Source organism: Salvelinus sp. IW2-2015, linkage group LG30 (assembly GCF_002910315.2).
Source record: "Salvelinus sp. IW2-2015 linkage group LG30, ASM291031v2, whole genome shotgun sequence".
In the NCBI taxonomy this organism is placed as follows: Eukaryota; Metazoa; Chordata; class Actinopteri; order Salmoniformes; family Salmonidae; genus Salvelinus; species Salvelinus sp. IW2-2015.
Genome location: NC_036869.1, coordinates 25978305 through 25992405, shown reverse-complemented (window position 1 = coordinate 25992405; position 14101 = coordinate 25978305). Strand labels below are relative to the sequence as shown.

At 44.5% G+C, this 14101-nt stretch overlaps 1 protein-coding gene across 1 annotated transcript in view; it reads right to left on the bottom strand.

The window, feature by feature from the left end:
- The window catches only part of LOC111955372 (IgGFc-binding protein), a 29957-nt gene extending 25291 nt beyond the window's left edge, over positions 1-4666 (bottom strand). The window contains exon 1 of the mRNA XM_023975596.2: positions 4563-4666. Coding sequence (XP_023831364.2) covers positions 4563-4659 — 97 coding nt within the window. The 5' untranslated portion in view covers positions 4660-4666. The remainder of the gene's footprint in view (positions 1-4562) is intronic.
- Positions 4667-14101: the final 9435 nt, after the last annotated feature.

Sequence of the window (14101 nt, the reverse complement as noted above, 5' to 3'; positions counted from 1 at the left end):
ATTTCAAGGTTTTACTGCTAACCTGCTAACCTACAAAGCATTACACGGGCTTGCTCCTACCTATCTTTCCAATTTGGTCCTGCCGTACATACCTACACGTACACTACGGTCACAAGGCGTAGGCCTCCTTACTGTCCATAGAATTTCTAAGCAAACAGCTGGAGGCAGGGCATTCTCTTGTAGAGCTCAATTTTTTATGGAATGGTCTGCCTATCCATGTGAGAGACGCAGACTCGGCCTCAACCTTTAAGTCTTTATTGAAGACTCATCTCTTCAGTAGGTCCTGTGATTGAGTGTAACCTGGCCCAGGGGTTTGAAGGTGAACGGCACTGGAGCAACGAACCGCCCTTGCTGTCTCTGCCTGGCCGGTTCCCCTCACTCCACTGGGATTCTCTGCCTCAAAGCCTAATACGGGGCTGAGTCACAGGCTTACTGGTGCTCTTCCATGCCGTCTCTAGGAGGGGTGCATCACTTGAGTGGGTTGAGTCACTGATGTGATCTACCTGTCTGGGTTGACGCCGAACCTTGGGTTCGTGCCGTGGGGGAGATCTTYGTGGGCCATACTCGGCCTTGTCTCAGGACAGTAAGTTSGTGGTTGAAGATATCCCTCCAGTGGTATGGGAGCTGTGCTTTGGCAAAGTGGGTGGGGTTATAGCCTGTCTGTTTCGCACTGTCCGGGGGTATCATCGGATGGGGCCACAGTGTCTCCCGAACCCTCCTGTCTCATCCTTCAGTATTTATGCTGCAATAGTTTGTGTCGGGGGGCTAGGGTCAGTCTGTTATATCTGGAGTATTTCTCCTTTCTTATCCGGTGTCCTGTGTGAATTTAAGTATTTTATTTCTCTCTCTCTCTCTCTCTCTCTCTCTCTCTCTCTGAGGACCTGAGCCCTAGGACCATGCCTCAGGACTACCTGTCCTGATGAATCCTTGCTGTCCCCAGTCCACCTGGTCGTGCTGCAGCTCCAGTTCAAACTGTTCTGCCTGCGGCTATGGAACGCTGACCTGTTCACCGGACGTGCTACCTTGTCCCAGACCTGCTGTTTTCAACTCTCTAGAGACAGCAGGAGCGGTAGAGATACTCTGAATGATCGGCTATGAAAAGCCAACTGACACTTACTCCTGAGGTGCTGACCTGTTGTACCCTCTACAACCACTGTGATTATTTTTATTTGAACATGCTGGTCATCTATGAACATTTGGACATCTTGGCCATGTTATGTTATAATCTCCACCCGGCACAGCCAGAAGAGGACTGGCCCACCCTCATAGCCTGGTTCCGCTCTAGGTTTCTTCCTAGGGTTCTGGCCTTTCTAGGGAGTTTTTCTTAGCCACCGTGCTTCTACACCTGCATTGCTTGCTTTGGGGTTTTAGGCTGGGTTTTTTGTACAGCACTTTTGTGACATCAGCTGATGTAAGAAGGCTTTATACAAATATAATTTGATTGAAAGGGAGCACAGCCGCGAGTTGCCCAGTGACACGAGCCTACCAGACGAGCTAAACTATTTCTATGCTCGCTGAGAACATGCAATGAGAGCACCAGCTGTTCCCGAAGACTGTGTGATCACGCTCTCCGCAGCCAATGTGAGTAAGACCTTTAAACACGCGTCAACATTCCACAAGGCCGCAGGGCCAGACGGATTACCAGGACGTGTCTTCGCTGATATTTTCAACCTCTCCCCTGTCCGAGTTCTGTAATACCGACATGTATTAAGAAGACCACGATAGTGCTGTGCCCAAGAACACTAAGGTAACCTACCTAAATGACTAAAGACCCGTAGCACTCACGTCTGTAGCCATGAAGTGCTTTGAAAAGGCTGGTCATGGCTCACATCAACACCATTATCCCAGAAACCCTAGACCTGCTCCAATTTGGCAAACCAACCAACACATCCACAGATGATGCAATCTCTATTGCACTACACACTGCCCTTCTCCACCTGGACAAGAGAACACCTATGTGAGAATGCTATTCATTGACTACAGTTCAGCGTTCAATACCATAGTACCCTCAAAGCTCATCAATAAGCTAAGGACACTGGGACAAAACACCTCCCTCTGCAAACTGGATCCTGGACTTCCTGACGGGCCGCCCCAGGTGGTAAGGTTAGGTAGCAAACACATCCGCCACGCTGATCCTCACACAGGAGCCCCTCAGGGGTGCATACTCAGCCCTCCTGTACTCCCTGTTCACTCATGACTGCACGGCCAGGCATGACTCCAACACCATCATTAAGTTTGCAGATGACACAACAGTGGTTGGCCTGATCACCGACAACGACGAAACAGCCTATAGGGAGGAGGTCAGAGACCTGGCTATGTGGTGCCTGTCATCAGGACCTCTATACCAGGCGGTGTCAGAGGAAGGCCTAAAATTGTCAAAGACTCTAGTCACCCTAGTCATAGACTTTTCTCTCTTGCTACCGCACGGCAAGCGTACCAGCGGCACTTCCAAGTCTAGGTTCAAGAGGCTTCTAAACAGCTTCTACCCCCAAGCCATAAGACTGCTGAATAGTTAATCAAATGGCTACCCGGACTATTTACATTGCCCACTACCCACACCCTCTCTTTTAACGCCCCTGCTACTCTCTGTTATTATATATGCATCGTCACTTTAATAACTCTACCTACATGTACATATTACCTTAATTCCCTTGACTAATTTAGTCTCTTAGAGACTATATAGTCTCGCTATTGTTATTTTACTGCTGCTCTTTAATTACTTGTTACTTTTCTTTTCTTATTTTTATCCGTATTTTTTTATACTGCATTGTTGGTTAGGGGMTCGTAAGTAAGCATTTCACTATAAGGTTTACACCTGCTGTATTCGGCGCATGTCACTAATACAATTTGATTTGATTTGAGGTCCCGTGTTGGACATGCGTAAAAACCCCTCCATGATGTAGGCGATGTGTTCATTTCCATCATGAAACGAGAGATGAGAACCTCCGGTGAATACCAGTTAAAAGTGATCTGTAACCTGTAAAAATGGCTTGTTTTCCATTTTGTATGTTCAAAATCAAAGCCCTCCCTTTGGCCTACTATAAGGCTGGTTCAACAGCAATGTTTGTCTTTTTTATGCTGGCGATTTTATGATATCATTACATTTTACATGTATTTATTGTTGTCGCTGTTAAAATGTTATTACAACCAAACTTATTCGAATGATTCACCTTCCTGGTATTATSGTGACAACGTCCATGGTGCGCTTGCAATGCAACTTCTGGAGATCTGTGAATGCGATTTGATCTGTTAGATGTTTCCAATTATGTTCATAAAGCATATGCCTATTTGGGAGCAGTATAACAGTGAATGGACATTCTCCTTTACCATTTATATTGGATCTTTGTCCGGCTACTGTGAGAGGTTTGGATGTGCATAAAATCCATCCATAGTCTGTGTTGTTTAAATATTATATGCCCACGGAGAGAAATGATGGTGCCTATAAGTATGACAGCCTATTTAAAATATTTGTTCTCTTGTTAGGCCTTATCAATAATTAATTTAATCTTGCTTTTTGACAATGTTTGGCATGTTCATGCTCAGCCATAATGCAATTTACAGTATGCCTTACCCCTATATCCGTGTGAATGCTATTGAAGCCATGCAATTACTTACAGTAGAACAATGTGGACTGCAAATGGGTTCAAGTTAAGGTATTTAGTAAAGATAGGTCTACATTTTGTGATTTTGTTTCTGTAAGCCATTTAACAAACTATAACAGACCAACATTGGAATTACAGTTGATTCCAAGTCAATACATAAAATACCTTAAATACACAACTTGAAGCAACCACATATTTTGCCATGGAGCAAGCTTTGGCACACCCACAACTTGTTTATTCATCAAAGCACAGCCCTTTCGCACCAACGCCAGCAAGTGCGCTGGTAATTGTGATAGTGAAAATAGCATAACTCTACCGCCTGCGCTTAGATTTACCATTGCGTTAGATTTGTTMAAATAGAGCCCATAGTCTTTCCATATTCCACAGGTCTTATCAAATTGCAATTTAATATTCACCCACAGCACAATATTGCTGTATTTTCATTTTCCGCTGTTCAAATAAGAACTGTAAGAGAGATAATAATGAATATTATATGGATATAGTTTAGAATTGCAATTTACCACAGTCTAACGTGTACTCAGCAACCATTTGTCATTTCTGAATCAGTCTCAYTGTAGGAGTAACCTTTTACAGTGGTTTGATATGCAATATTTTATTGTAGTACTGATTTAAATGCGTCTTGTGTGCCTGGCACCTAATTTGTATTAATCTGATGGTAGCACATTTATCAATGGTTTCCATTTCTTTGCAGACTATCCTTTCTCTGTGTTTTTATTACTTTTATAATTTGTATTAAAAGAAATTGACAAAATAAAGATGGTCACACACTCTAAATACTGTGTGCTCCCAGTCATTTAATAGGTAACCACCAACAATTAATGGGTAACCACCAACAATTAATGGGTAAACGCCAACAATTAATGGGTAAACGCCAACGTTCTTCAGGATTATCGTTGGTAAAAAAAGAAAAAGGAAAACACACAGACTTTCAGGACTCACCACTCAGCAGTAGCACCACAGAGCTAGACAGTAACATCCACATAGCTGAAATCAGAGAATACAGTTTAAACCCCAAAGGACAACTATACACTCTCATCAGCAACGCCTGTGTCATTCAATGACTCAATGATGAGTCAAATGAGACTCATGCCCATTTCACAACATAAAAAAGCAACATTTAATCATAATAAATAAACACATTGATATTTGTAATMATTTTGTTGAAATGGGGACATTGAACAATGTCAATGAAAGGGATATTCTTAAATTATCATCCGAGGTATGGTTGTATCATAACAAAACAATATGCCAATTATCTGGAATTCAGTATTCTCTTACCTGAGCTGGAAAACTGGTGTGATGGGGTCTTTGTAGCTCAGCCTTAAATTCTATTCAGCTTCTCCCCAAGAGCCAATGAGGCTCTCTGATCATCAGTACAATACAATCAGCACACCCACACCCACACATGGTGAGCCTTCATAAAGCAGGTTAGCATCCTAACCTGTTAGTGTTTTTTATTTAACTAGGCAAGTCAGTTATTAAGAACAAATTCTTGTTTACAATGAAAGCCTACAGTTGTTTTACTGCATTGTTCAGGGGCAGAACAACAGATTTTTTACCTTGTCTGCTCAGGGATTTCATCCATCAACCTTTCAGTTACTGGCCCCGCACTCTAACCACTAGGCTACCTGCCACCCCAGTATACAGCAGGGGTATTCAAATCTTACCCTACGAGGAGTATTGCTGGTTTTCTGTTTTACCTGATCATTAATTGCACCTACTTGGTGTCACAGGTSTTAATCAGTCCCTGATTAGAGGGGAAGAATGATAAAAAGCAGCAGTCAATTATAACAGTCAATTATATTGAGCTGCAGGGCAGCACTCATCTGTAATCTCCTAATCATATGAAACTCCCTTCAGAGCCTTTGTGACGTGTGAAACTCCCTTCAGAGCCTTTGTGACGTGTGACTTACCAGTAGCTCTTTCATATTGATACTGAACATTGCGTGAGACTAGGTCTGTGATTCTTAACCAAGTGTACCTGCCTCCACTTCAGTCTCCATATGAAAGGCTCTATGGCTGACCTCCCTTCTTAATCGTGATTACATTGTTGACATCAATTGTTACATTGTGGCCACCACCCACAAGAAAAAGACCAAGATGTCATTCCTGATTAAAGTATTTTGATTAATGGGCTCCCAMTATCTCTATACTATTGTGCATCTTTCAATAGGTTCAAGCGGTACCATTGTTTATTAAGGCCAGGAAAGGCATTGTGTGTGATTGATTTCAGGAGTGGTAACCTTTTTATGTCACCATGTCTTGGCTCTTGTTTTTTATTTTATTCTGTGTCTGCATAGAGTATATAACCTGCACACAAAAATGTGTTGTTAGGACGTCCCTGGAACATTACCAAATGGTTGCCTAAAGTGGTCAGAACGTTGTGTCATGGTCCCCTGGAGGTTTTGTCTAGTTCCAGGTTTCTCCCGGGTGTGTCCCGAGGACCTTTCCATGGTGTTCTTCCAATGTTGTGTCACGGTCCCCTGGARGTTTTGCCAAGTTCCTGGTTTATCCCGGTGGACGTCCCTGAGGATGTTTAGTAGTGTTCTTGGGATGTTTTAGGACACAATTGGGATATTGTATTATGGCCCCCTTGAGATTTTGTCTAGTTCCCGTATTGTCCTGGAGACGTCCCTGAGGATGTTTAAGAGTGTTCTTGGGATGTTGTGACATGGTCCCCTTGAGGTTTTTTCTCGTTCCCGGTTTGTCCTGGGGACATCCCAAGGACATTTTTAGGAYGTTCTTGCAATGTTGTGTCAAAATCATGTGAAGGTTTTTTCTAATTCCTGGCTTTTCCCGGGGATGTCCCTGATAACTTTTTTAGTACATTCTTGGTATGTTGTGTAGAGGTCTCCTGGAGGTTTTGCGGAGTTCCCGGTTTGTTTCAGGGGACATCCCAGGGGACTTTTTTTGGATGTACTTGGGATGTTGTGTCAAGGTCCCCTTGAGATTTTGTCTAGTTCCTGGTTTGTCCCGGGGATGTCCCACAGGACATTTTTTGTACGTTCTTGGGACGTTGTGTCATGGTCCCCTGAAGGTTTTGTCTAGTTCCCGGGTTTGTTCCCCTGTGTCAGGGTCCCCTAGAAGTTTTGTCTAGTTCCTGGTTTGTCCCGGGGATGTCCCACAGGACATTTTTTGTACGTTCTTGGGACGTTGTGTCATGGTCCCCTGAAGGTTTTGTCTAGTTCCCGGGTTTGTTCCCCTGTGTCAGGGTCCCCTAGAAGTTTTGTCTAGTTTCCGGTTGGTCCCAGGGATGTCCCCGAGGACGTTTTTAGGATGTACTTGGGATGTTGTGCCATGGTCCCCTGGAGGTTTTGCGTAGTTCCCGGTTTGTCCTGGGGACATCCCTGAGGGCCTTTTCTAGGATGTACTTGGGATGTGGTGATGATCCCCTTGAGGTTTTGTGTAATTCACGGTTTGTTCTGGGGACATTTTTTAGGACGGTCTTGGGATGTTGTGTCATGATCCCCTTGAGTCGTTGTCTGGTTAGTGCAAGAGGTGTCACTACAGTCCCTGGTTCAAATCCAGGCTTTATTACATCCGGACGTGATTGGGGGTCACATAGTGCGGCGCACAATTGTCCCAGTGTCGTCCGGGTTTGGCTGGAGTAGGCCGTCATTGTAAATAAGAATTTGTTCTTAACTGACTTGCCTAGTGAAGTAAAAGTTAAATAAAATTTTAAAAAATAGTTCCCGGTTGTCACGAGGATGTCCCAAGGACGTTTTTAGTACGCACTTGGAATGTTGTGTCACGGTACCCTGGAGGTTTTGCGTATTTCCTTGTTTGCTCCGGGATGTCCCCGAGGACCTTTTCAGGGCGTACTTGGGATGTGGTGTGATGGTCCACTTGAGATTTTTTCCAGTTCCCTGTTTGTTTTTGGGACATTTCAAGGTCATTTTTAGGACGTTCATGGGATGTTGTGTCATGATCCCCTCGAGGTTTTGCATAGTTCCCGGTTTGTCCCAAGGATGTCCTCGAGGACATGTTTAGGACTTACTTGGGATGTGGTGTGATGCTCCCTTTGAGGTTTTGCCTAGTTCTGGGTTTGTTCCGGGGATATCCCAAGGACATTTTTAGGACATTCTTGGGATGTTGTGTCATGTCCCCTGGAGGTTTTGCCTAGTTCCCGGTTTTGTCATGGAGATGTCCCTAAATACGTTTTTAGTACGTTCTTGTGATGTTGTGTCATAGTCAGTGGTGGGAAAAGTACATAATAGTCATACTGGAGTATAAGTAAAGATATCTTAATAGAAAATGGCTCAAGTAAAAGTGAAAGTCACCCAGTAAATTACTACTTGAGTAACAGTCTAAAAGTATTTGGTTTTAAACATACGTATGTATCAAAAGTAAATGTAATTGCTAAAATATATTGTAATGAGTACTTTTGGGTGTCAGGGAAAAGTTATGGAGTAAAAAGTACATAAAATCTATTTAGAAATGTAGTGAAGTAAAATCAAAAGTTGTCAAAAATATAAATAGTAATGCAATGTACAGATACCCCAAAAAACGACCTAAGTAGTACTTTAAAGTATTTTTACTTAAGTACTTTACACCACTGGTCTTGGTACCCTTTTGCGTAGTTCCTGTATTTTTAGGACGTACTTTATGATGTGGTGTGATGGTCCTCTTGAGGTTTTGTCTAGTTCCTGGATTGTTCCGCATGCATCCAGAGGACAGTTTTAGGACATTCCTGGGATGTTGTGTCATAGTCCCCTGGAAGTTTTGTCTTGTTTCTGGTTTGTCCCCAGGATGTCCAAGAGGACATTTTTAAGAGTGTTCTTGGGGTGTTGTTTCATGGTTCCCTTGAGGTTTGTTCTAGTTCCCGGTTTGTTTGGGGAATATCCTGAGCACATTTTTAGGATATTCCTGGAATGTTGTGTTATGGTCCCCTGGAGGTTTTATCTTGTTTCCGGTTTGTCCCAGGGATTTCCCCAAGGACCTTTTTAGGACATACGTGGGATGTTGTGTCATGGTCTTCTTGAAGTTTTGTCTAGTTCCCGGTTTCTCCCGGGGATGTTGCTCCCCTCCTCAAGAAACTAACACTTGACTCATCTGATGTCAAAACCTACACATTTGTATCCCTTCATTGTTTTCTTTCCAAAACACTTGAGCTGCCTCTGATCAACTTTCTCATTATCTCTCTAGAACGATCTTCTTGACCCTAACCAGTCAGCCTTCAAGACTGTCACTCAACCTAGACTGCTCTTCTCTGTTTCAGGGAGGCTCTCCGCAGTGCCAAAGCTTACTCTCTCTCCTCTGTTCTCATCCTTCTAGATCTATCCGCTGCCTTCAACACCGTGAACCATCAGATCCTCCTCTCCACCCTCTAAGGGCTGGGCGTCTCAGGCTCTGCACACTCTTGGATTACATACTACCTGGCAGGACGCTCCTACCAGGTGACGTGGAGAGGATCTGTGACTGCACCATGGACTCTCACTACTGGTGTCCCACGGGGCTCCGTTCTAGGCCCTATCCTCTTCACTCTATACACCAAGTCACTCGGCTATGTCATATCCTCACATGGTCTCTCCTATCATTTCTATGCAGATGACACTCAACTACTTCTCCCCTTCTCCCTTCTGATACCTTCTCCCTTCTGATACACGCATCTCTGTGTGCCTGGAGGATATCTCAACTTGGATGTCGGCCCAACGCCTCAAGCTCAACCTCGACAAGACGGAGCTGCTCTTCCTCCCGTGGATGGCCTGCCCTCTTAAAGACCTCTCCATCACGGTTGACAATTCCACAGTGTTGCCCTCCCGAAGTGCAAAGAACCTTGGCGTGACCCTGGACAACACCCTGTCGTTCTCTGCAAACAAAGCAGTGACTCGCTCCTCCTGGTTCACGCTGTACAACATCTGAAGAGTATGACCTTACCTCACACAGGAAGCGGCGCAGGTCCTAATCCAGGCACTTTTCCTCTTCCGTCTGGACTACTGCAACGCACTGTTGGCTGGGCTCCCAGCTTGTGCCATCAAACCCCTGCAACTTATCCAGAATGCTGCAGCCCGCCTGGTTTGCAACCTTCCCAAGTGCTCTCATTTCACTCCACATTTCACTCCACACTCCGCTGGCTTCCAGTCGAAGCTCGCATCAACTACAAGACCATGGTGCTTACCTAAGGAACAGCAAGAGGAACTGCCCCTCTCAATGTTCAGGCTATACTCAAACCCTACACCGCCACCTGAACACTATGTTCTGCCACCTCAGGTCTCTTGGCCCTCAAACCCCTACGGGAGGGCAGATTCCATTCAGCCCAGTTCAAGCTCTTCTCTCTCCTGACACCCCAATGGTGGAACCAGCTTCCCCCTGAAGCTAGGACAGTTAGGACAGCTAGGAAGTTTAAAAATGTCCACTTGAGATGTTGTCTTGTCCCCGATTCCGTTTTTAGGAAGTACATGGGATTTKTATCATGGTCCCCTTGAAGTTTTGTCTAGTTCCCAGTTTGTCCCAGGGACATCCCAAGAACGTTTTTAGGATTTTCTTGGGGTGATCTGTCATGGTCCTCTCACGGTTAGTTTCCAGTTTGTTGTCTTGGGGACGTCCCCGAGGATTTTTAAGGATGTTCTTTGGATGTTGTTTCAAGGTGCCCTTGAGATTTTGTCTAGTTTCCAGACTGTCCCAGGGATGTCCGCAAGGACGTTTTTAGTACGTTCTTGGGAGGTTGTGTTATGATCCTCTCGAGGTTAGATGCCGGTTTGTTCCGGAAACATCCCAAGGACAATTTTACGACATTCTTGGGATGTTGTGTCATGGTCACCTGGAGGTTTTGTCTAGTTCCCGGTTTGTTCTGGGGACTTCACAAGGACGTTTTTAGGACGTTTTTGGGATATTGTATCATGGTCCCCTGGAAGTTTTGTCTAATTCACAGTTTGTTCTGCTGACATCCTGAAGACACTTTTAGGATGTACTTGAGGTGTTATGTCATGGTCCCCTTGAGAAGATTCCTGGTTTGTTCTGGGGACATTCCAATGACATTTATTTCAGGATGTTCTTGTGATGTGGTGTCATGGACATCTGGGGGTTTTCTATAGTTTCCGGTTTTGTTCCCGGAAACATCCCGAGGACATTTTATAACATTCTTGGGATGTTGTGTCATGGTCCCTTGGATGATTTTTATAGATCCCGGTTTGTTCCAGGGACATCCCGAGAACATTTGAAGAACATTCTTTGGATGTTTTGTCCTGGGGACATCCCTGATTACGTTTTTAGGACATACTTGGAATGTTGTGTTATGGTCCCCTTGAGGTTTTGTCTAGTTCCCGGATTGTCCCAGGGATGTCCCCGATTTATGTTTTTAGGACGTACTTGGGATGTTGTGTCATGGTGCTCTGGAGGTTTTTTCTAGTTTGCCGTTTGTACTGGGGACATCCAAAGGACGTTTCTAATTTGTGTGATTGTGCTATGGAGATTTTGACCTGTTTCCGGTTTGTGCCGGGGATGTAACCGAGGACGTTTTTCCTACGTTCTTGGGATGTTGTGTCATGGTCCTCTGGAGGTTTTGTATAGTTCACGGTTGTCACGCCCTGACCTGAATATTCTTTCTTTTCTTTAAATATTTTGGTTAGGTCAGGGTGTGACGAGGGTGGTTCGTGTGTTTTTGTCTCGTCTAGGGTGTTTGTACTGTCTAGGGGTTTTTGTAGATTTATGGGGTTGTGTTCATTSTAGGTGTTTATGTAAGTCTATGGTTGCCTAGATTGGTTCTCAATTAGAGGCAGGTGTTTATCGTTGTCTCTGATTGGGAACCATATTTAGGCAGCCATGTTCTTTGGGTATTTTGTGGGTGATTGTTTCCTGTGTCAGTGTTTGTGCCACACGGGACTGTTTCGGTTTGTCCACGTTTATTGTTTTTGTATTTGTGTTCATGTTCAGTGTTCCCTATTAAAACATGGACACCTACCACGCTGYGTATTGGTCCGATCCTTGCTACACCTCTTCAGAGGAAGAAGAGGAAGACAGCCGCTACAACGGTTTGTTTCCTCAAATCTACTTTGTTAAAATCCGCAGCTACAATAAATGCCCCCTCAGGATATGTGGTTTCCAGTTTGCATAAAGTCCAATGTAGTTCTTTGAGGGCCATCGTGGTATCGRCTTGAGTGAGAATATACACGGCTGGGACTATAAACGAAGAGAATTCTCTTGGCAGGTAATACGGTCAGCATTTGATTGTGTGGTATTCTAGGTCGSGTAAACAAAGGGACTTGAGTTGCTGTATGTTATCACAATCTGACCATGAGTGATTAATCATGAAACATAAACCCCCGCCTTTCTTCTTCCCTGAGAGTTCTTTATTCCTGTCTGTGTGATGTACTGAGAACCCAGATGGCTGAATGGACAGGGACAGTACATCCAGAGAGAGCCATGATTCCGTGAAACAGAGTATGTTACAATGCTCTCTGGAAAGAGATCCTCGCCCTGAGCTCCTTTACTTTATTATGCAGAGACAGAACATTAGCGAGTAATATACTATGTATCATGACACAAGGCGAGACCCAGATGCACACACAGGAGGCAGATGGTTGGAGTTCAAGATGTTTACTAAATCCAAAGGGAGTAGGCAAGMGAATGGTCGTGGACAGGCAAAAGGTCAAAACCAGTTCAGAGTTCAGGACGTACCAAAGGGCAGGCAGGCTCGAGGTCAGGGCAGGCAGAATGGTCAGGCAGGCAGACATGTAGTCCAGAAAACAAGCAAGGGTCAGAAACGGGAGGACTAGCAAAAGGAGAAAAGGAAAAGCAGGAAAACGTGAAAAACGCTGGTACGCTTGGACATACAAGCGTACTGGCACAGAGAGACAGGAAACATAGGGATAAATACACTGGGAAAACAAGTGACACCTGGAGGGAGGGGAGACAATAACGAGGACAGGTGAAACAGATCAGGGTGTGACACTATGAAGCARTGGATGGTGTACGCCTCCTGAGTCGGACTAGAAGTCCACTCTGAATACCTCTTCTCCGCCGGCGGTGTTTTGGAGCAGTCTCTGGAATAAGTTCAATTACCCTGGGGGGTATGAACAAAGGATCCAATTCGGGGAAGTCATATTCCTGGTCGTAATTCTACCGCCGCTCTTATTTCAAAAAGTTATTTTCAGATGTATGTAATAACACAAAAAAATGTCTGTGCTAATAATGTAAGAAATAACACATACAAAAAAAATACTGCAAAGTTGCTTAGGAGCTAGAAGCAGAGCTGCCATATCTGTCGTACTATCTAGATTTTGTCTAGTTGTCTGGTTTGTCCTGGGGACGCCCCCGAGAATGTTTAAGGGTGTTCTTGGGATGTTATGTCAGGGTCCCCTGGAGGTTTTGTCTAGTTCCCAATTTGACCTGTTGACGTCCCAAGGACGTTTCTAGGGTGTTCTTGGGACGTCCCTGGGGATGTTTTCTTGGGATGCTGTGTCAGGGTTCCTTGGAGATTTTGTCAAGTTCTCGACTTGTTCCGGGGACATCTCAAGGTCATTTTTAGTACGTTCTTGGGATGTTGTGTCATGGTCCATTTGAGGTTTTATATAGTTCCCAATATGTCCTGTTGATGTCCCGAGGACGTTTCTAGGGTGTTCTTGAGATGTTGTGTCATTGTCCAATGGAGGTTTTGTCTAGTTCCCGGTTTCTCCTGGGGATATCCCTAGGACGTTTTTAGTACGTTCTTGGAATGTTGTATCATGGTCCCCTTGAGGAGTTGTCTAGTTCCCGGTTTGTTGTCCAGTRCTCCATCCTAACTGGAGGGGAACTATATAATGAGATAGGGCGCAGATAGGGCGCAGTCCAGACAGCAGGCTGTTAGCCAGCCTGCCAGCTTAGTGGAGTCTACCACTAGCACAGTCAGTGTAGTCAGCTCAGCTGTCCCCATTGAGACTGTCTGTGCCTCGATCTAGGTTGGGCAAGACTAAAGATGGCGGTGTTTGCCTTAGCAATCTCACTGGAATAAAGACCTCCTTCATTCCTGTCATTATTGAAAGAGATTGTGATAGCTCACATCTCAAAATAGGGCTACTTAATGTTAGATCCCTCCTTTCCAAGGCARTTATAGTCAATGAACTAATCACTGATCATGATCTTRATGTGATTGGCCTGACTGAAACATGGCCTAAGCCTGATGAATTTACTGTGTTAAATGAAGCCTTGCCTCTTGGTTACACTGGTGACCATATCCCCCGTGCATCCCGCAAATGCGGAGGTGTTACAAACATTTACGATAGCAAATTTCAATTTACCCCCCCCAAAAAAATTACTGCGTTTTCATCTTTTGAGCTTCTAGTCATGAAATCTATGCAGCCTACTCAATCACTTTTTATAGCTACTGTTTACAGGCCTCCTGGGCCATATAGAGCGTTCCTCACTGAGTTCCATGAATTCCTATCGGATCTTGTAGTCATGGCAGATAATATTCTAAGTTTTGGTGATTTTAATATTCCCATGGAAAAGTCCAYWGACCCACTCCAAAAGGCCATCATCAACTCAGTGGGTTTTGTCCAACA